This window comes from Watersipora subatra, chromosome 8, assembly GCF_963576615.1.
Source record: "Watersipora subatra chromosome 8, tzWatSuba1.1, whole genome shotgun sequence".
NCBI classification, from domain to species: Eukaryota; Metazoa; Bryozoa; class Gymnolaemata; order Cheilostomatida; family Watersiporidae; genus Watersipora; species Watersipora subatra.
The window spans coordinates 35,899,412-35,920,293 of NC_088715.1; the positions used below are offsets into that span (position 1 = coordinate 35,899,412).

The window sequence follows — 20,882 nt, forward strand, 5'->3', positions numbered from 1 at the left end:
CAGATTCAGAAGAGGTGAGTCAGTGAAAGACTGCATAAATCAAATCAAAACATTATTTTTAATGTTTCAAAGTTTTTATTAGCTTTTAATTTTGTCAATTTGAATCGTTATGCTCGAATAAAAGTGCACTTTAGGCTGTCAGCCGTAGTCAAACTAAAGTTATTCAATCTCGATAGGATCATATTGATTCTCAGAGCTGCCCCTGAAGTCTGAAAAGTCAAGAACAGAGTTACTGAACATATTTTTATTATTTGAAACATGTTTATGACAGTTTATTTGAGTTATATTGGCATGCAGATTTGCTATGCTTTGGTTTGAAGGATAATACTCGCAAGAGCAAAGAAATGTTCGAAATTAAAGTTTCATGATTTTCATGTTCATGACAAACTGTATATGATTAAATAATATTCATAACTTTGTATTGTACATAATAAATAAGTAATTTGAGTCAAACACTGTATATTTTGCAATTTTTTGGTGCAAGTCTAACTTTATTTCAGCAAATAGCAAATAATCTTTGGTTCTTTGCTGCTTACATATTGATTTTGTGTTGCTGCTGTTGCAACTATTTAGTGTTTGCAGGTTTAATGTGTGTATGCAAACAAATTCATGTTCTTAGCAGCTCACAATTTTTGATTTTACTGAAAGTATGCCCATCTTAATGGGTATTGTGTAATTTTTCTGATTCTTTTTCAAAAAAATTGTTCTGCATGTTTTGCTGTGCAACTGTTCTGTTTGCGACTTTAAGTAATAAAGTCAGAGTTATTTGATATCAAAGACTAGTTAAAGTTATTTTACATTATTCGATTACATTTCGTTGCAATTATAAGTTTCATCTGGCCCTTTGAGGACAGCCATTACGCTGATGTGGCCCTCGGTAAAAATGAGTTTGACACCCCTGCCCTAGACCAAGCAGCTACAGTGCTATACTATAGAATAATTGTGGTCATACTCTTTACACCGGTTAAATCCACACCCTTGAAGCGCTTGCGAACGTATTATTGGTTACTACTAGTACGCTTGAAGATCATGATTCATTGCATGAGAGGACATGACGCATTACGTAATGATTACAAACTGGCTTTATGGAGTTTATTATAGTAGCGATCTAGACAAGCTCAAACTACAGCTAAAGTTATGCAAATGGCCCAATTTACTAATGTTGCCATTGGCTAATTAGTCAGCTGAGCCAATGGCAACTACACTATCTGTCACTGTTTATAAGCTGTTTTTATTACCCGTGCAACGCTGGGCATTCAGCCAATTATTACTATAACAAGAGCATGTCTGACCATCAAAAGCCACGACTGGATGTAGGAAAACTTGATTGCACAACACAGGATTTGAACTCTGACACTCGGTTTATCAGCCCAGCACACTACCATCTGGACCACTTCAGATCCTTACTGCATTTCAGAATAATTGTATAGATAGTTATTACATATGATGGTCTTTCAAGGTGCACAGGACTACTAGTGTACTAGTTTGATTAAAAGAAAGAAGACAAATAGCTGTGTTCTTGTATACGCTACTTCCAGGAGAACAAGTTATGGACAAACTATGATACACAGAGTCACAAAAATCTAGCGCCCCGAACGCGTTGTTGTCAAGTCTCTCAGACCACCGTTAGCCATTACAGTGCACTATAAGGATACGATTTTGATCCATTCTAGGGTTAGCATCATATGGTGAAAAAATCGTATGTAAGGAGTATAGAAACCACAGTAATTATATAAATGCAAACATTCCCTGGTAAAAATCGTCAAAATTTTATAAGTGCAGTACATATTAAAAATTAGTAACAATTTAGTATGCTAACCTTACTAACTATTTTTATACAGTTATATACTTCTATGTAGTCATCGTTACTATGTATTCAACAAATTCATGACTTTTAATTTGTTTTCTCAGTTCGTATTAATTGTATCATATCCTTTTACATTGTAATCATTGTAGCAAAACAGACTATCTAGCCACCACTTGCTAATTACCGTAAAACCTCTAATTGAACGCCATGGCATTCTATTTTTCAACCTATCCTCCATAGTGGCGGTTAATTAGAAGCGGCGTTCAAATAGAGACTGGCAGTGTATTTTTCACATGGCTCATCAAAATTTTCGGAAGATAAATTTAGCCCTATTACGGGCGAAGCGAATGCCGGTTATATTTTGCTCTTTTTTTCTAGTGGATCAATATTAAACCCTTTAGATGCAATAAATATGCTAACCTACCTCCAACTTATTAAAGATCTCTCAATAAATATGCATCGACAAACGATATAATTGAGAAATATCTCTACCAGTTGATATCTATTGCTTGCAATTGACCTGCGATGATACTATGCCTTGGCCTTCATCGCCATTTGTTGGCATTTTCTATTTTTATGTCATTCTAAATTGGAGGACATCTTTTTATTTTATATCTATCTTTAAAGGATTTATTTATTTTTGTTGAATAAAAGCTCATTGCACTCATTGATATGTTTGCTACAGTTTGCAGCCGAAACTAGCTTTTTATGTGCAATAGAAGAGGAGTTACACGCATCGATCTATTGTAAGCCATGCTAAGATAGCCTCTAGGATGCTTACTCTATTAAATAACAAGCTTCAAATCTGCATATTTATAAGTTCTACAATAATAATCTATCAAATGCTACAAATATATATTCATGAACAGTTGATATAAACGAAACATACTTCACATGCAGAAACATCACAAGCAAAAACAAAAATTAACGTTTTTAAAACAAAAATATTTGTTTCATTTGCTTGGATAGCTGCGTTCTGATTGTTGTTTTCGATGGAACGAACATCTTCTGGTTGTCTAATACCTTCCACAATATCTTCTGACCTCGACTATTTTTCTGCACTGCTGAACTAGTCGATATTAGCGTCCAAACAATTTTTTGGCGGAGCAAAACTTTCACGCTCTGCATTTAGCACCAATGCAAAGCGCAATAGTTTTGCTCGCTAAACGTAACCTTTGGACCAAGACTTGCGAAACGGTTTTTATATGCATGTCCTTCACAGTATTCGGACCCCATTAAACAAGGAACCACTATTAGCCTGAGACAGTAATTATTTCTATAGCGTTGCTCTAAAAGTTCATCTACCATTGTATATTTAGGTCATTTTTTTTCTATATGTAGGCAACTTCGAAGTAGAAAGACCGCGTTAAACAGAGAACTACTACTAGCCTGAGACCGTTATTGATTATTTCTATGGTGTTGCTTTCAAAGTTTTAACAAAAAAGAAAAAGCTTTGAAATTGGATAGCGAGAGGATTGATTGCTTTTGATATAAACGATCCATTATTAATACAATTTTGTGGACACTTTTCTACTGATCAGTTATTATGGGTTCGTAAAGATCAAATAATGTCAAAAGGTCAAATGAAGGAGGCGTTCAATCGTAGAGTGGCAGTCTATTTTTCAACCCTGTTATCAGGGTGGCAGGCAAATGGAGGTGGCATTTAAATGGAGGTGGCATTCAATTAGAGGTTTTACGGTATTTCACGTTTAAACATTGACAGTTGTTTTATTTTTTCTCTCAATTTATTTGAACTGCCCAAAACACTTTTCTCAGTTAAAAAGTTAAAAAGCTAGAACAGAAAATGTTGTATACGTTATATAAAAATGAACTTTTGGTGCAAAAACGCTTTCATTACGCGGGCAATGCTGGGCATTCAACTAGTAATGCATATGTCACCATTCCCAAGTGACATATCTAATAAGTGGTACTGTAACGTAATGTGTCTTGACTTACAAGTGACATCTGCAACAGGTGGCACTAACCTTTACATTGGCTGAGAATGAGGAAGGCTTCCTGGAAATCTTGTGAAATGCAACTAAACTGCATGGAAATTATATTGGGATGTTGACCATGGGAAAGCTTCCGGTAATGCTGGGCTTCTACTAGAAGCCTTTTATTCACCTTCAATTGTCCTTGTAGCCTTTGTTCATCATTCTGATATTTTGTTTTGTGCAGGCCCTGCGTAAAATAAAACTTTTATAGCCGTGGCATGAGAATTTCACAAACCTTAAACAGTAATTATACTTGTCAGAATCAAAAGATTCACCATCTCTTACTCTGTTGTGTTGTAAGTGCATAATATGTATTGAGATTGCTTATACTTCATTCGTATTGAGATAATACGAATGAGATTGCTTGAAAGTATAAACAGAAACCATCTTGTAACAACTACGTCCCATTTGAGCCGTTTTGGAAAAAGAATCCAAACTACGGCGGTATCGTGTGGCTGCGATTAACTGTTGGTTTTTGAGCTTTTAAGAGCTTGTAATTACAATTCCACATATTTGGCGCTTACAACACAACAGAGTAAGACATGGTGAATCTTTTGATACCAAAAACTGTAATATGAATTTTATTGCAAGTCAACCTTTAAACAGTAATAACATCTCTACAAATATTCTAAACATCTAGCCAGCGGTTGATTGGTTCAGGTGCTGGAGTATCAGACTAGCAAATTGAAAGTTGCGTGTTCAAATCCTGTATGCTGCAACCATTTTTCAACACCCAACCATGGTTTCGGACAAACAGACAACATTGGCCTTAATATAGTAAAGATTTCTGTCAAAATCAACTTTGGATTCGTGTCCCTTGGTCTACTTGTTTTATGACGTTGCCTACGCAATACAGTGCGCCCTCGGGTTACGATGACTCTGTTATATGACTTTTTTGCTTTATAATGTCACACACAATGTTTATTCACCCTCCCCATACATTTTTTTTTCATTAGATGATATCAACAAAAGTTTATTTTGAAATTCAAATTTGGCAGTCTGTGTGCTGAATACGTCAAGATAACAAAGATGCTGATATACTATTTTTTTCACAACGCATGAAAGAGATTCGATGCTCTCTCTCTCTCAGTTCAGTATTTTTCGTAAGATTGATAATGACACATCATTAATTATTTATTGGAAAAATTCACCTCAGCAACTAATCCTAGGCTAACTTGAAAAATGAATGAAATCTTTACTATAATAAGAGCAGTGTTCAGTTGTTCGTTTGCTTTAAGCCACAGTTAGATGTTAGGGAAAAGACCGCATCCCACAAGATTTGAACTCTGAAATTCAGCAGCCAGACACACTATTATCTGTACCACTCAGCCATATTGCCGTATTTATGAATAATTATGCATATACTTATTACACCTGATGATCTCTCACGCTGCATTAGACTGACAATGTCCTAGTTTCCATTGTAGCAAGAGCCGTGTCTGTCCAAAGCCATGGTTTAATTTGTGAGAAAATATTGCATCATATGGGATTCGAACTCACAGCAATCGGCTTACTAACCGACATGGTAACATCTAGTAATTGTGCACCTAGCTAATCTCTGAGCTTTATTCACTCACCTGATGATCTACCAAATTACTACTAGGGTACTAGTGGGTATAACACATTGTTCATAGCACAGATATTGCTAGCTAGATAAGTGGATAGGTGATTACATACATGTAGGTCTAATAACACTACTTCCTGCTTGTCACCGGCCTGCACATCTGAATGACTATAAAAACTCAATACTAAAAAACAGGATTTTGATCTGAAACCATTTTCACAAATTTTGGAAACTAGAACTTGAAACATCAACAACTATCACAAAATAGAAAAAATAAATATTCATTGATAGCCACTATAATAGGCTTGTAACAGTCATTTTAATTAAAATTAAAGTCAATATTCTAGACGAATGCAATATTTCAGAAGTGCAAATCAACGGGTAGAGAAATAATGGTACCATTTTTATGCATATTCGCTCATCTCCTCGATGCATCAAGTCTGCCTTGTAGACGATCCCGAAACCACCGTAACCGAGAGACTTTTGTACAAATATACGGTTGGAAACCTGGACATAGAGAGTATAGTGAGAGCAAACATAGTGAAGACACACAACATAGACAGATGACATGCACTATAATAGCAAATACTGGACATAGAGAGTATAGTGACAACAAACAGAGTGAAGACACACAACATAGACAGATGACACGCACTAAAATAGCAAAAACTAGAAATATCTATAAAGGCTGGCTCACACTAAATCGTCATAAGATTTTCGGTGATTGTCTGTCATAACAATGTTCAGGCTATCACAAACCCATTCGTGTTTACATCAGAGAATAGTCCACGGCATAACCTTCACATTATTCAATGTGGTCGCGAAAACAATAAAACACTAGTCCTGCAGCAACTGTCATAAAAAGAAATCTGGATCAAGCAATCAGCGACAGCCAATCAACACTGCCTAAGTAGTGCACATCGCACAGACTGTCATGGCTGTTCAGTGAACTATCAGGGACAGTTTGGCAGATGCGAACTTTTCCTTGATGATGTCATCAGTTTACAGTGCGCGTAGTTGATGAATAATTGCCAAGAAGACAACTCCAGCATACAGTGATATAAAGTGAACCAGCAAACAGTTACAATAAAATAAAAGACCAGATAGACAAAGATCTTGACATAAAAATGGTAACAATAGTTACCTACAGTAATTCTAGTATATTTAGTAGTTATAATCTGGAATAAAATGTAGCCTTACAATGTAATATGTGCAGTGTGTATCGTAGGGAGTTCTTACTTTCGAGGCAGACGTTGAATGGAATAAACGTTGAATTTAACAAAAATGAATTGAAGTCACTAAACACATACTTGAATCTGGGTTTTAGTGCGTGTTTTTAACTAATTTAGCGCGCTTCAACTTTTTCGTCGCTGAAATTTTGTCACCTAAGTTTTGTAACCCAAATAAAAAGTTTCCAGTTTTGTTTTAACAATGAGTAATAACAAATAACACCGAACCAAGCAAGATCAAGCATCACATCTCTTTTATTCATTGTTAGAGGGATTTTGACAATTAGCATAACGACACTTTTGTTTTTCGATGTAATCAGCACACCGACTGCCAAATTTAAACTTCAAGAGAAATTTTTGTTGATTTTAAGTGGCAAAAATATTTCAAATGGAGAGGGCGAAAAATCAGCTTATTCCACAATGCAGGGCAAAAAAATCATATAAAAGGGTCGTCGTGATCCAAGGATGGACTGTAGCTGCCTCCTAGCATTAGAAACACTCTGGTATCCACTGAGAAATGGCTGTTAACTTACTTACAGCAGAGATATCTTCAAACTCTTGTCTACTTATACCCTTAAAGACTCACACCAAATTTTAAAAGATTTCGATTCTTGTTTTAGGTGTTTAAAATCATTATCCATAAAACCTGATCGCAGTTGAGACGCTTAGAATGAAAAGACGTACCAAGGTTCCGCTACTTACCGAGGTTCCATTGTGTGTCTTGAACTCTTCCCCAGCGCCTGCTTGCCGTCTGTTTGTCTCATCGTCAAACAACATAAGGTAAACCTCATCACTACCCTGTTTGGCACACAAAGGGTCAAACATCATAAGGTAAACCTCATCACCACCCTGTTTGACACACAAAGGGTCAAACACCATAAGGTAAACCTCATCACTACCCTGTTTGGTACACAAAGGGTCAAACACCATAAGGTAAACCTCATCACTACCCTGTTTGGCACACAAAGGATTAGTTAGCAAACTAATTGCTTCTTCCTCAAATAATTCTGAGTGATTAAGGCAATCTCATTGGCTAATCACTATCACTGAGTTTCCATGCTTCAAATAGATTCGGAGTTGACCTTTTCATTCTGTTGACCTTTCCAACAATTCACAGTTGTACTTTATTGATTTTTTCCAGGTTAGCAATGTACTCCTCAAAACAAAAATTGTTAAAATAGACTCGTTATCGGGTCATGGTCGCTTTTCAATGCGCGTTTCAAACACTCGTCGCACTCGACCAGGTTGCCCAATGAGTATTTTCATTTTCTTCATCGCTGACCTCTATAAACAGCACATAATTTACTACTTGCTATACAGTTATTACTTCACGGGTAGCATAAACGATATTCTCTTTTATGGTGATGATAAATTTTATATTGAATTGTATAGGAAAAAAGCCTCTATTTGCAGACCAGATGAGAGTGTGATAATACCAACATAAATAATGCAGTCAAAACAAAGAATGATATTACATGATGTTGTAACTATTAAGTTGAGTATTAACCGTAATAAAATAAATAAAAGGGTAAATATCTTCTTGTAATTGTATGAGCAACTGATAGTTTGTGTTGGTAGTTAGATGAGACCAGTGCGGTAGTAGGACAAAATGGGCTAAATTTTGTTAGTAAAATCGATTCGAATCCATTCACAGTGTTTCTGTGAAGTCAAACAGTAGCTTCGCTGCGAATGCCTCCGTACAAATTTGGTGAAGTGAAATAGCGTCGAAACCATTCAGACTTTACCGTTTCTATGATTGAAAGTGTAAGAAACTCCAAGTCTATTCGGAGCATGAAAACCCAGTAACCGTTTCCATGGCTGGCAAATCCGCTAGTTTGTGTCATACGTGAAATAGAAACGTCAAGTGAGTTTTGTTACTTGCCAATGTTTACAGAATGTTTTATTCTTACGAAATATGGAAACGACACTTGCGGATGATACGCAAGAAAACACTGCGCAAGCTATTCCATTTTATACATTTTCTCCTCTTCAATCTTTATATGTCGATTTGATCAATTTCGAATGCACTGCTATGATCTCTAGCTTAGAAATCTCTATCTTTTCTTAACAAACGACATATGTTAATCTAAATAATTCGAATGGTCCTTGGAAACCCATCGCACGGTAACTCAATGTGCGCACGACTCCAAGATCTGCATAATTTTGGTCATTGAAACCCAGTGAATATGGACAGAGTAGTACTCTCAGTAAGCATACATCCGAACACAAACTATAGATAGATTTTGATGCCCTGACACACTGACCAAAGCAATAAAATTATAGTCACACTAAAACAGCAGCCACGGTCTGTAACATCAATATCAGCCAGTCATTAAATAGTTCAATGTGTCGACTGTAACGATCTCATCATTCACTAGCTTTTTTAATACCCAATCATATATATTCAGTAAAAGTTATTGCTATGCATAAATAATGTGATTTTCCCACGACCAAACATGAGCGAAGCGATTGGTTTGGGAGATTTATGATAAATGCACATGTGCATACAACTCCCGAAAAATTATCCGTTAACGGCTGTCACCAAACCCTTGTTACGAAATCTTATCAACAAATTTAACTATTTTTCAGTAAAGTCGTTTAAGTATAATAATGATATAAAACGCATATAAACCTATTTAAATATGTTACCAAGCCTTTGAAAGGTTACCGCAAATTCCTAAAACTAACCCATCTGATCGGATTATACATAAATAGACAGATTTATTTGGCTGAAAATCGTTGTTAAAACTTGCTAATCCTCACTTTTATCAAAGTTAAGACCGGAAATTAAAACGTCGAGCAACAGAGAACAGAACGATTAAGTCGTGCGCATTTCACGAAAGAAATAACGTGCACATTTTAACAGTCTATAGCATTGCCGAAGGTTTCTGTAATTAACGTAGGAGTACTGAAATCGTTTCATTTTTGCCGATTTCAAAGTAACTGACATTTTTGAAACTTTTGAGTACTTTGGAATTCTAACTGATGTCCAACGCAGTGTAAGTAAAAGAAATGACAATGATATTTTTTCTAACAGTTATGAGATTATTACAATAATTAATTATAAGTTTGGATGACTACAGAACGATGACTACATAGTACAGATTTGATAAAAATCTATATAAATATCACAACTTCGTGATATTGCTAGCTATGACGTTTTGAAATGTAAACAAAATTGTGCATTGGTTTTATATTATTACTATATTAATAATATTGGTTATTCTAATAATGTCAGTGCATTTTACTTGTAATACTGGCCAATATTGCCTTTCTCCTGTTGCAGAGGGAGAGATATAAACATATAATCTTTTCCTTTCATTATTGCTATTTGTTGTATATAATAACACCCACACCCAGTACATTACAGCTACCATTGCAGTTATCCTATTGCACTGCAGTGCCATTTGACAGCTAATATTGATTTCTCAACCATCAGTACCCTTTCTTTTTTCCAATATAACTTTGGCTGTATGACAGTGGAATTTCTAGTACTATGTCAACCAATTATAGTATTTGAGTATTAAAAGCTGCTGCTGTTGGCAGGAATGACATCCAACCTTAAATAATTGCTCTCTGCAATTGGGCATGTCTCCTTTGCCACTGGACTCAGACATGTCCAGCCAAGATCACAGAGCACTGTTTGTACAAAAATGCTCTTGAAAAACAAGCACAGCTTCATTTGTAGAAAGCTAAGCAGATATTATATTTGATTTTCGATAGATTTCTGATACATGAAAGGCCAGCCCCTAGCTACAATGCCAAGAACAAAAGTAGTTTTCTTGGAGTAATGAGGTTGCATCTAATGTAAGTTTATGAGTTTTATAAAAACCATATTCCGATAAACATTTGATTCTCATAGCAGAAATAATAACCAATAGCACCCACAATCTACATGTCTTAAGGAGGTGGTACCCACCCGCCCATAAACTAAAAGGTTTCTCGAGAATATGGGGTCAGAAGACAAACATATTTACAATTAAGGATTGAGAGTGCTTGAAGAACGCAGACAAAGTAAATGTGAGTTGAAAGATAGGATGGAGTACACACAAGTAGTTATTTTAGTTACAGGAATAGACCTTATTTATAAATAGATATTAACTTTGTTTACACCAGTCAATGCTGTGTAAAGCAGAATAGACCATGAAACAATAAACAACAAACAGTAAAGTTTACCAATGTTTCAAACAGTTTGGGAGCTTCATCACTGTAAAAACCAGACAACAAAGTAATATAGACTTCCTAGGCTCTGACAGAGCATGCACATCAAAGACTACTGTATTCATACCCTAAAGGGCAATATTATTCATAAAGTTATATTTCGCAGAAGTTGTCTGTTCATGCATTTGCATGGCTTATTGTATTAGCGGAGGAAAACCTACGCAAATAAATTATTCTTGAATGCAGCTAGTAACAAAGTGTAAAACCTTCACAAGTGTATAGCACACGGTTAACTTTGCATTTGAATTCTCTAGTCTATATTATAGACATACGTATCTGCGCTGAAAATCATAAACATATCATGTTTAAATCAAAACCATCATTGTCAATGCCATCAATTCAGTATTAGAGGTTGTGAAAGATGATTTCACAGTAAAAAAAACTGCAAATGAGATTTTTGAGATGATGACGCCATGCTGAATTTTGAAAAAATTGTAATGTCTACATTAAAATATCTTGTAAAGAATTGTGAAGGGCACAACTCTAACCCCTGGCGACAGTTAAATGAGTTTGGAACTCAGCTATGTTTACCGATTACGATTGGCGACTAGTTTTTAATTTTAGGTGGTAGTTATTCTCCTTTTTTTTAAACCGACAACTTTAATTATTTGCGGATTTTAACCATTCGCGGAATTGTTGCCCGTAAATTCGTGAACATAAAGTAAAATGTTTCCATCAGTTTGGGAGCTTCATCGCTGTAAATACCAGACAACAAAGTAACGTAAACCTCCTGAGCTCCTACAGAGCATACACATCAAAGACTACTGTATTTATACTTTGAACAATATTATTTGTAGAGTTATATTTTGTGGAAGATATCTTTTCATGCATTTTCGTGGCTTATTTTAATAGCGGAGAAACACAAATAAATTATTCTTGAATCCAACTGACAATGAAGTGCAAATTATTCACAAGTGTATAGTGCATGGTTAACTTCGTATTCAACTTCTCTATTCTATATGTTGACATATGTATCTGCACTGCAAATCATATATATATACCATAATGTCTAAATCAAAGTAATGATTTTTAATGTCATCAACTTCAGTATTAGAAGTTGTTGGAGCTTGGAGGTGTTTCACAGTGAAAATGGCAAGACAGACTTTTGAGACAATGACGACATGCTGAATTCTGAAGAAATTGCCACAACCTTGAATTTTATAAAGAATTGTGATGCATTAGCAATGGGTGCAACACCAACCCCGGCGACGGTTACAAAAGTTTGTAACCTAACTGTTTACCAATTACGCCTGTTGACTAGTTTTTAATTTTAGGTAGTAGTCATTCCGACTGTTTTTAAAAAGCCAATAACTGCAATTATTTGCAGATTTTGACCATTTGTGGAATTGTCTGTACGTGAAGTGGTGAATTGTTAAATCAATCAAATAATATAATCCTGTAGGGTAATTTCAACTAAACAGAGTACGAATTGATGTGAGTTGTAAATGAATTTGCTGACTACTGACTACTAAAACCCACTACTGCCATTCGCTTAACATTCAATTTGGGAGACTCTGAAGTCGTCTGCTCGCTATTGATTTCCAAAACTGATATCACCGAGTATGCGAGTTAATATATCAAGGTCAAAGTTTCATGCAGATTCGCACACTAAATATGGTTATAACTGAAGCCATCAACAAAAGTCTGTTTGCCATTTATTTGTTTTATTATTGTCTGTTAGCAAAAGTTATTACTACTAGTGCACTGGCAGTCTGGTGTGCCGTTAGAGAACATCAGGTGTAATAATAATGCATACGGATAATCTGGAATGCTATAGGTGATTGATTAGCACTGATGCTAGTGTGCGAGGCTAGTGAGCAGACTATGGTGAGTATAGCACTGATGCTAGTGTGCGAGGCTGGTGAGCAGACTATGGTGAGTATAGCACTGATGCTAGTGTGCGAGGCTAGTGAGCAGACTATAGGTGAGTATAGCACTGATGCTAGTGTGCGAGGCTAGTGAGCAGACTATGGTGAGTATAGCACTGATGCTAGTGTGCGAGGCTGGTGAGCAGACTATGGTGAGTATAGCACTGATGGTAGTGTGCGAGGCTGGTGAGCAGACTATGGTGAGTATAGCACTGATGGTAGTGTGCGAGGCTGGTGAGCAGACTATAGGTGATTGATTAGCACTGATGGTAGTGTGCGAGGCTGGTGAGCAGACTATGGTGAGTATAGCACTGATGGTAGTGTGCGAGGCTGGTGAGCAGACTATGGTGAGTATAGCACTGATGGTAGTGTGCGAGGCTGGTGAGCAGACTATGGTGAGTATAGCACTGATGGTAGTGTGCGAGGCTGGTGAGCAGACTATAGGTGAGTATAGCACTGATGCTAGTGTGCGAGGCTGGTGAGCAGACTATGGTGAGTATAGCACTGATGCTAGTGTGCGAGGCTAGTGAGCAGACTATGGTGAATATAGCACTGATGCTAGTGTGCGAGGCTAGTGAGCAGACTATGGTGAGTATAGCACTGATGCTAGTGTGCGAGGCTGGTGAGCAGACTATAGGTGAGTATAGCACTGATGCTAGTGTGCGAGGCTGGTGAGCAGACTATGGTGAGTATAGCACTGATGCTAGTGTGCGAGGCTGGTGAGCAGACTATGGTGAGTATAGCACTGATGCTAGTGTGCGAGGCTGGTGAGCAGACTATGGTGAGTATAGCACTGATGGTAGTGTGCGAGGCTGGTGAGCAGACTATGGTGAGTAAGAAATCCTGTACAATGAAAACTTTTTTGCAACCATCAACCGCGGCTTCGTACTGACAGGTGGACACAACTCTTATTATAGGAAAGATAGTTAAACGTTGCCTAGCAGCTGTTTTTATGACACTCACTCTGTGGTGTGGAAATACCTTTACAAAAATTGTGACATTGTAAACGATTTCCGACAGCAAAGAATATGCTTATCGCTAGTTCTGTCTCTTTGTAAATGGTTGACTGGTGCCCAAGTACAATGACATAGGTAATCATTAACATGTATAAAATAATTAGCTCAAAATGCCTGCTTTCAAAAAAAACTGAAACTTAATAAATGAGAGACTATAATACCCTAGGACACTTATATTTCGCTAGTATTTAGTTTCGTGAGTAGCATACAGAGTAAAATTTCGCTGCAACTTAATTTCGCAGCTCTGATGAGTGCGAAAATATAGTGATGTGAAAATAAATGCAGTGGAACAAACATTTAGATTCCTCAGGTTCAGTTCACCGATAAAAAAATTCAATTTGGCACTAGTTTGTAATTGTGAACCGCAGGTAGAATGGTGTGGGTGAGATCGACAATGCAATTTGATCGCTTGCTGCCATTTGTTTCTTGGACTATTAATGAACAAAGCTATTTAATTCCGCGTTTTCGCTCGTTCGTTATGATAGTTTAGTTTCGCACATGAAATTTGTGCAAGAGTATGACTTCACAAAAGCGCGAAAGATAGATGAGGCGAATACATAAGTGTCCTAGGGTAAACTTTTTCATGCATCAAATCTTTAAAACAAGGTAAAGAATAGAATAAAGGTTTGACCCTTAAGAAGTGGCTCACATAACAACCAAACTAACAGTTTCGACATGCAATGTTCAGGAAGAGAGATGAAGCTAGAGCGAAGAAGCTTGCAGTAAAAAAACTTCAGATTTATCTAATTGGGTTCAGGCAGACACCAACACTTCTCTGGCACGAGCAGACAATTCCATGTTAGTGAATGCAATTTTCCTTCTACTGCATCGCTTACAAACTTATTCATATTGATTGCATATTCATTTAAAAAAAAACCAAGAAATAGAAGAGGCAATGTTACTTCTATGTGATGACAAGGTTGCTCAGTCGGTTTGATCAATTGATTTGCTTTTGTAAATTCTGAGAATGTTTTTTCCCGATCCCTGAGATTCAATATGTCTCGTTCCTACAGCAAACTTTGCTAAGGTCACTCCATAGACCTACTAACTATACTATAAGTATAGTTAGTAGGTCTATGGGTCACTCTAACAACTCTTTTTTGTCAAAATCAAAATATCTGTGATAGAAAAAACCATATGAATAAGAATTCCGCTGTAGCCAAAGAAACTTCTACTGTTTAACTAAAAAACTGCGTTTTCAAGTGAACCCTTACTGATAACCCCTCCTGTGCACATTTATGTCGCTAGTTAATTAGAGATATACTAACATGTAGTTAATTTATTTCTGATTAAGTTATATACCTCTATCTGAACATATTTATGTTGGTCCTTTAGCTGCTTTCTCAGTTCCAGTTTGGGGCGGTAGGCATTCTCCGGCTGCAGTCTTACTCGATTAGCCTAAAAGTATAACTGGAATATTAATAGTAGATAGCTACTAAATTCATACTCTAAGATCATAGAATTTGGGCTTATGGCATAGGGGACACTCTTTGACCCATTCCATCTAGTAGGTAGAGTAGGTTTTTGGGCTATCTAAGGTTAAAAACAGTGAAGTAGCGTCGTTAATGTCTTCATGTCAGTTTATGTTCGTGGTCACAACTGAAATCACAGGATTCTGTTTGCCAAAAAGATATACATATTAGAAGTAACCTTATCTACTGTACCAAACATTACCATATGGAATAAATTTAAGGAATTCATTCTGTGCACCAAAATTGAAGAGTCTTATACAAGACCTTCCTAATTAGGATCGTTTCTGCTAGCTAGCACACCCACAATGCTGCAGGCATTTGAACAGCAGCGCTTGAGATGAGTCACACCGATGACAGATAGACGAGTCATAAATGTGAGGGTGACAAGGGTAAACAGATAAGTAAGGCTTAAGGCACACAATGAACAATATAGCCATGGCAGATCGGAGTAGTAGCATGACAAACTTGGTTGGCTTGCGAGTTTTAAACTCTAAAACTTTCATATCTTGTTTGTAGTTAATTAAATACTGTGAGAGGGTTTCATTTCATAACATTTTAATCACATGATAATTGAAACCATGTTTCCAAAATTAATGAAAATATTAAACGTGAAATACTAAGTTAAAAGGATCCTGCATTCATAGTAATTGCAGACCGAAAAAATTTTCATGTGAACTTTCAAGTGTTAAAGCCAATGTTAAAGTGAGAAGATCCTTAGACTAGTACATCTGATAGAGTGAGTCTGTGTTAAAGTGAGAAGATCCTTAAACTAGTACATCTGATACAGTAAGTCTGTCTTAAAGTGAGAAGATCCTTAGACTAGTACATCTGATACAGTAAGTCTGTGTTAAAGTGAAAAGAGCCTTAGACTTGTACATTTTACACAGTGAGTCTGTGTTAAAGTGAGAAAACCCTTAGACTAGTACACCTGATACAGTAAGTCTATGTTAAAGAGAGAAGACCCTTAGACTAGTACATATGATACAGTAAGTCTGTGTTAAAGTGAGAAGATCCTTAGACTAGTACATCTCGTACAGTGAGTCTGTGTTAAAGTGAGAAGACCATTAGACTAGTACATCTGATACAGTAAGTCTGTGTTAAAATGAGAAGAGCCTTAGACTAGTACATCTGATACAGTGAGTCTGTGTTAAAGTGACAAGACCTTAGACTTGTACATCTGATACAGTGAGTCTGTGTTAAAGTGAGAAGATCCTTAGACTTGTACATTTTATACAGTGAGTCTGTGTTAAAGTGAGAAGACCCATAGACTAGTACATCTGATACAGGAAGTCTGTGTTAAAGTGAGAAGATCCTTAGACTAGTACATCTCGTACAGTGAGTCTGTGTTAAAGTGAGAAGACCATTAGACTAGTACATCTGATACAGTAAGTCTGTGTTAAAATGAGAAGAGCCTTAGACTAGTACATCTGATACAGTGAGTCTGTGTTAAAGTGACAAGACCTTAGACTTGTACATCTGATACAGTGAGTCTGTGTTAAAGTGAGAAGATCCTTAGACTTGTACATTTTATACAGTGAGTCTGTGTTAAAGTGAGAAGACCCATAGACTAGTACATCTGATACAGTGAGTCTGTGTTAAAGTGAGAATACCCTTAGACTAGAACATCTGATACAGTGAGTCGGTGTTAAAGTGAGAACACCCTTAGACTAGTACATCTGATACAGTGAGTCTGTGTTAAAGTGAGAAGAGCCTTAGACTAGTACATCTGATACAGTGAGTCTGTGTTAAAGTGAGAAGAGCCTTAGACTAGTACATCTGATACAGTGAGTCTGTGTTAAAGTGAGAAGACCCTTAGACTAGTACATCTGATAGAGTAAGTCTATGTTAAAGTGAGAAGAGCCTTAGACTAGTACATCTGATAGAGTAAGTTTGTGTTAAAGTGAGAAGATCCTTAGACTTGTACATTTTATACAGTGAGTCTGTGTTAAAGTGAGAAAACCCTTAGACTAGTACATCTGATAGAGTAAGTCTGTGTTAAAGTGAGAAGATCCTTAGACTAGTACATCTGGTACAATGAGTCTGTGTTAAAGTGAGAAGAGCTTTAGACTTGTACATATGATATAGTGAGTCTGTGTTAAAGTGAAAAGACCATTAGACTAGTACATCTGATACAGTAAGTCTGTGTTAAAGTGAGAAGATCCTTAGACCAGTACATCTGATACAGTGAGTCTGTGTTAAAGTGAGAAGACCATTAGACTAGTACATCTGATACAGTAAGTCTGTGTTAAAATGAGAAAAGCCTTAGACTAGTACATCTGATACAGTAAGTCTCTGTTAAAGTAAGAAGACCCGTGGACTAGTACATCTGATACAGTGAGTCTGTGTTAAAGTGAGAAGACCCGTGGACTAGTACATCTGATAGAGTAAGTCAGCGGTAAAGTGAGAAGATCCTTAGACTAGTACATTTGGTAGAGTGAGTCTGTGTTAAAGTGAGAAGACCCGTGGACTAGTACATCTGATAGAGTAAGTCTGTGTTAAAGCGAGAAGACCCTTAGACTAGTACATATGATACAGTGAGTCTGAGTCAAAGTGAGAAGACCCTTGGACTAGTACATCTGATAGAGTAAGTCTGTGTTAAAGTGAGAAGATCCTTAGACTAGTACATCTGGTACAGTAAGTCTGTGTTAAAGTGACAAGACCATTAGACTTGTACATCTGATACAGTGAGTATGTGTTAAAATGAGAAGACCCGTAGACTAGTACATATGATACAGTGAGTCTGAGTCAAAGTGAGAAGACCCGTGGACTAGTACATCTGATGAAGTAAGTCTGTGTTAAAGTGAGAAGATCCTTAGACTAGTACATCTGGTACAGTAAGTCTGTGTTAAAGTGACAAGACCCTTAGACTTGTACATTTTATACAGTGAGTCTGTGTTAAAGTGAGAAGACCCTTAGACTAGTACCTCTGACACAGTGAGTCTGTGTTAAAGTGAGAAGAGCCTTAGACTAGAACATCTGATACAGTGAGTCTGTGTTAAAGTGAGAAGACCCTTAGACTAGTACATCTGATACAGTGAGTCTGTGTTAAAGTGAGAAGACCCGTAGACTAGTACATCTGATACAGTGAGTCTGTGTTAAAGTGAGAAGATCCTTAGACTTGTACATTTTATACAGTGAGTCTGTGTTAAAGTGAGAAGACCCTTAGACTAGTACATCTGATACAGTGAGTCCGCATTAAAGTGAGAAGACCCGTAGACTAGTACATCTGGTACAGTGAGTCTGTGTTAAAATGAGAAGAGCCTTAGACTAGTACATCTGATACAGTGAGTCTGTGTTAAAGTGAGAAGAGCATTAGACTAGTACATCTGATACAGTAAGTGTGTGTTAAAGTGAGAAGACCCTTAGACTAGAACATATGATACAGTGAGTCTGTGTTAAAGTGAGAAAACCTATAGACTAGTACATCTGATACAGTGAGTCTGTGTTAAAGTGAGAAAACTCTTAGACTAGTACATCTGATACAGTGAGTCTGTGTTAAAGTGAGAAGATCCATAGACTAGTACAACTGATACAGAAACCTGTGTTAAAGTGAGAAGATCCTTAGACTAGAACATCTGATACAGTGAGTCTGTGTTAAAGTGAGAAGACCCTTAGACTAGTACATCTGATACAGTGAGTCTGTGTTAAAGTGAGAAGACCCTTAGACTAGTACATATGATACAGTGAGTCTGTGTTAAAGTGAGAAGATCCGTAGACTGGTACATCTGATACAGTGAGTCTGTGTTAAAGTGAGAAGATCCTTAGACTTGTACATCTGATACGGTGAGTCCGTGTTAAAGTGAAAATACCCTTAGACTAGTACATCTGATACAATGAGTCTGTGTTAAAGTAAAAATACCCTTAGACTAGTACATCTGATACAGTGAATCTGTGTTAAAGTGAAAAGACCCGTAGACTGGTACATCTGATACAGTGAGTCTGTGTTAAAGTGAGAAGACCCTTAGACTAGTACATCTGATACAGTGAATCTGTGGTAAAGTGAGAAGACCCGTAGACTAGTACATCTGATACAGTAAGTCTATGTTAAAGTGAGAAGACCCGTAGACTGGTACATCTGATACAGTGAGTCTGTGTTAAAGTGAGAAGACCCGTAGACTGGTACATCTGATACAGTAAGTCTGTGTTAAAGTGAGAAGACCCTTAGACTAGTACATCTGATAAAGTGAGTCTGTGTTAAAGTGAGAAGACCCGTAGACTGGTACATCTGATACAGTAAGTCTGTGTTAAAGTGAAAAGACCCTTAGACTAGTACATCTGATACAATGAGTCTGTGTTAAAGTAAAAATACCCTTAGACTAGTACATCTGATACAGTGAATCTGTGTTAAAGTAAGAAGAGCCTTAGACTAATACACCTGATACAATAAGTCGGTGTTAAAGTGAGAAGAGCCTTAGACTAGTACATCTGATACAGCGAGTCTGTGTTAAAGTGAGAAGACCCTTAGACTAGTACATCTGATACAGTGAGTCTGTGTTAAAGTGAGAAGACCCTTAGACTAGTACATCTGATACAGTAAGTCTGTGTTAAATTGAGAAGACCCTTAGACTAGTACATCTGATAAAGTGAGTCTGTGTTAAAGTGAGAAGATCCTTAGACTTGTACATTTTATACAGTGAGTCTGTGTTAAAGTGAGAAGACCCTTAGACTAGTACATCTGATACAGTAAGTCTGTGTTAAAGTGAGAAGACCTTTAGACTAGTACACCTGATACAGTAAGTCTGTGTTAAAGTGAAAAGACCCTTAAACATGTACATCTGATACAGTAAATCTGTGTTAAAGTGAGAAGAGCATTAGACTAGTACATCTGATACAGTGAGTCTGTGTTAAAGTGAGAAGATCCTTAGACTAGTACATCTGATACAGTAAGTCTGTGTTAAAGTGAGAAGACCCTTAGACTAGTATATCTGATGCAGTGAGTCTGTGTCAAAGTGAGAAGAACATTAGACTAGTACATCTGATACAGTAAGTCTGTGTTAAAGTGAGAAGAGCATTAGACTAGTACATCTGATACAGTAAGCCTGTGTTAAAGTGAGAAGAGCCTTTGACTAGTACATCTGATACAGTAAGCCTGTGGTGAATCTCCGACTCACATTTCAACCTCCCCTCACATAAACCCAAGTTTATCCGCCATAGGGGGAGCATTACACTACCTCTGCGGCAACAGCCATCGTCACGTTGCATCCAGAAATAATACCGGATTCCTTTTAAACACTCCCTTAGTTTTCTTGCTTTTCATTTGCTATTCCATTCACATATCAGAAGTGCTGATTTTGTAAATTCCATTCTCTATAAATAATCAGATGATCAGACATTACAGGTAACAACTATGAATTAAAAAACAATCTTTGCCAGATTTGCATCAAACTCCAAAAATAACAACAGCCAAACCATTTAGACTATTTACGAACTGCTGCAACATTTACAAATTTAAGATCCACTTCTGACAGTGGATATGGGGCAGCCATTACTGCCTATAGCCACGAATGAACTTTCAAAAACTAAGAAGCATTTATGTATGATGTTTCTTTCTCTTGAAGTGATTGAGCTTAGTTTCAACCAATTTTTTGTTTTAAAGGCACAATTGTGTTTGTGCCCAAACTGATTGGTAGGCACTAATCAATCAAACTGATTGATTAGTGGTGTATAGAGTATAGGCTTTTCATATAGAGTAGAATATAAAACTCATCCTT

General features: G+C 36.8%; 1 protein-coding gene across 3 annotated transcripts in view; it reads right to left on the reverse strand.

Annotated features, from left to right (window-relative positions):
* Positions 1-20,882, reverse strand: part of LOC137401564 (uncharacterized) — a 38,264-nt gene that overhangs the window by 16,614 nt on the left and 768 nt on the right. For 2 of the 3 annotated variants that reach the window (XR_010979354.1, XM_068087988.1), the window contains exons 2-6: positions 20,343-20,478; positions 15,002-15,097; positions 7,297-7,392; positions 5,765-5,872; positions 3,793-3,988 (exon numbers count right to left, since the gene is read on the reverse strand). Coding sequence is in view for 2 of the 3 variants with exons in the window: in XM_068087988.1 (XP_067944089.1) it covers positions 3,793-3,988; positions 5,765-5,872; positions 7,297-7,392; positions 15,002-15,097; positions 20,343-20,360 (514 nt within the window). In the remaining variant the exon portion in view is untranslated. Of the gene's footprint in view, positions 1-3,792; positions 3,989-5,764; positions 5,873-7,296; positions 7,393-15,001; positions 15,098-20,282; positions 20,479-20,882 lie in introns of all 3 variants that reach the window. The other variant, XM_068087989.1, reaches the window with a different exon arrangement.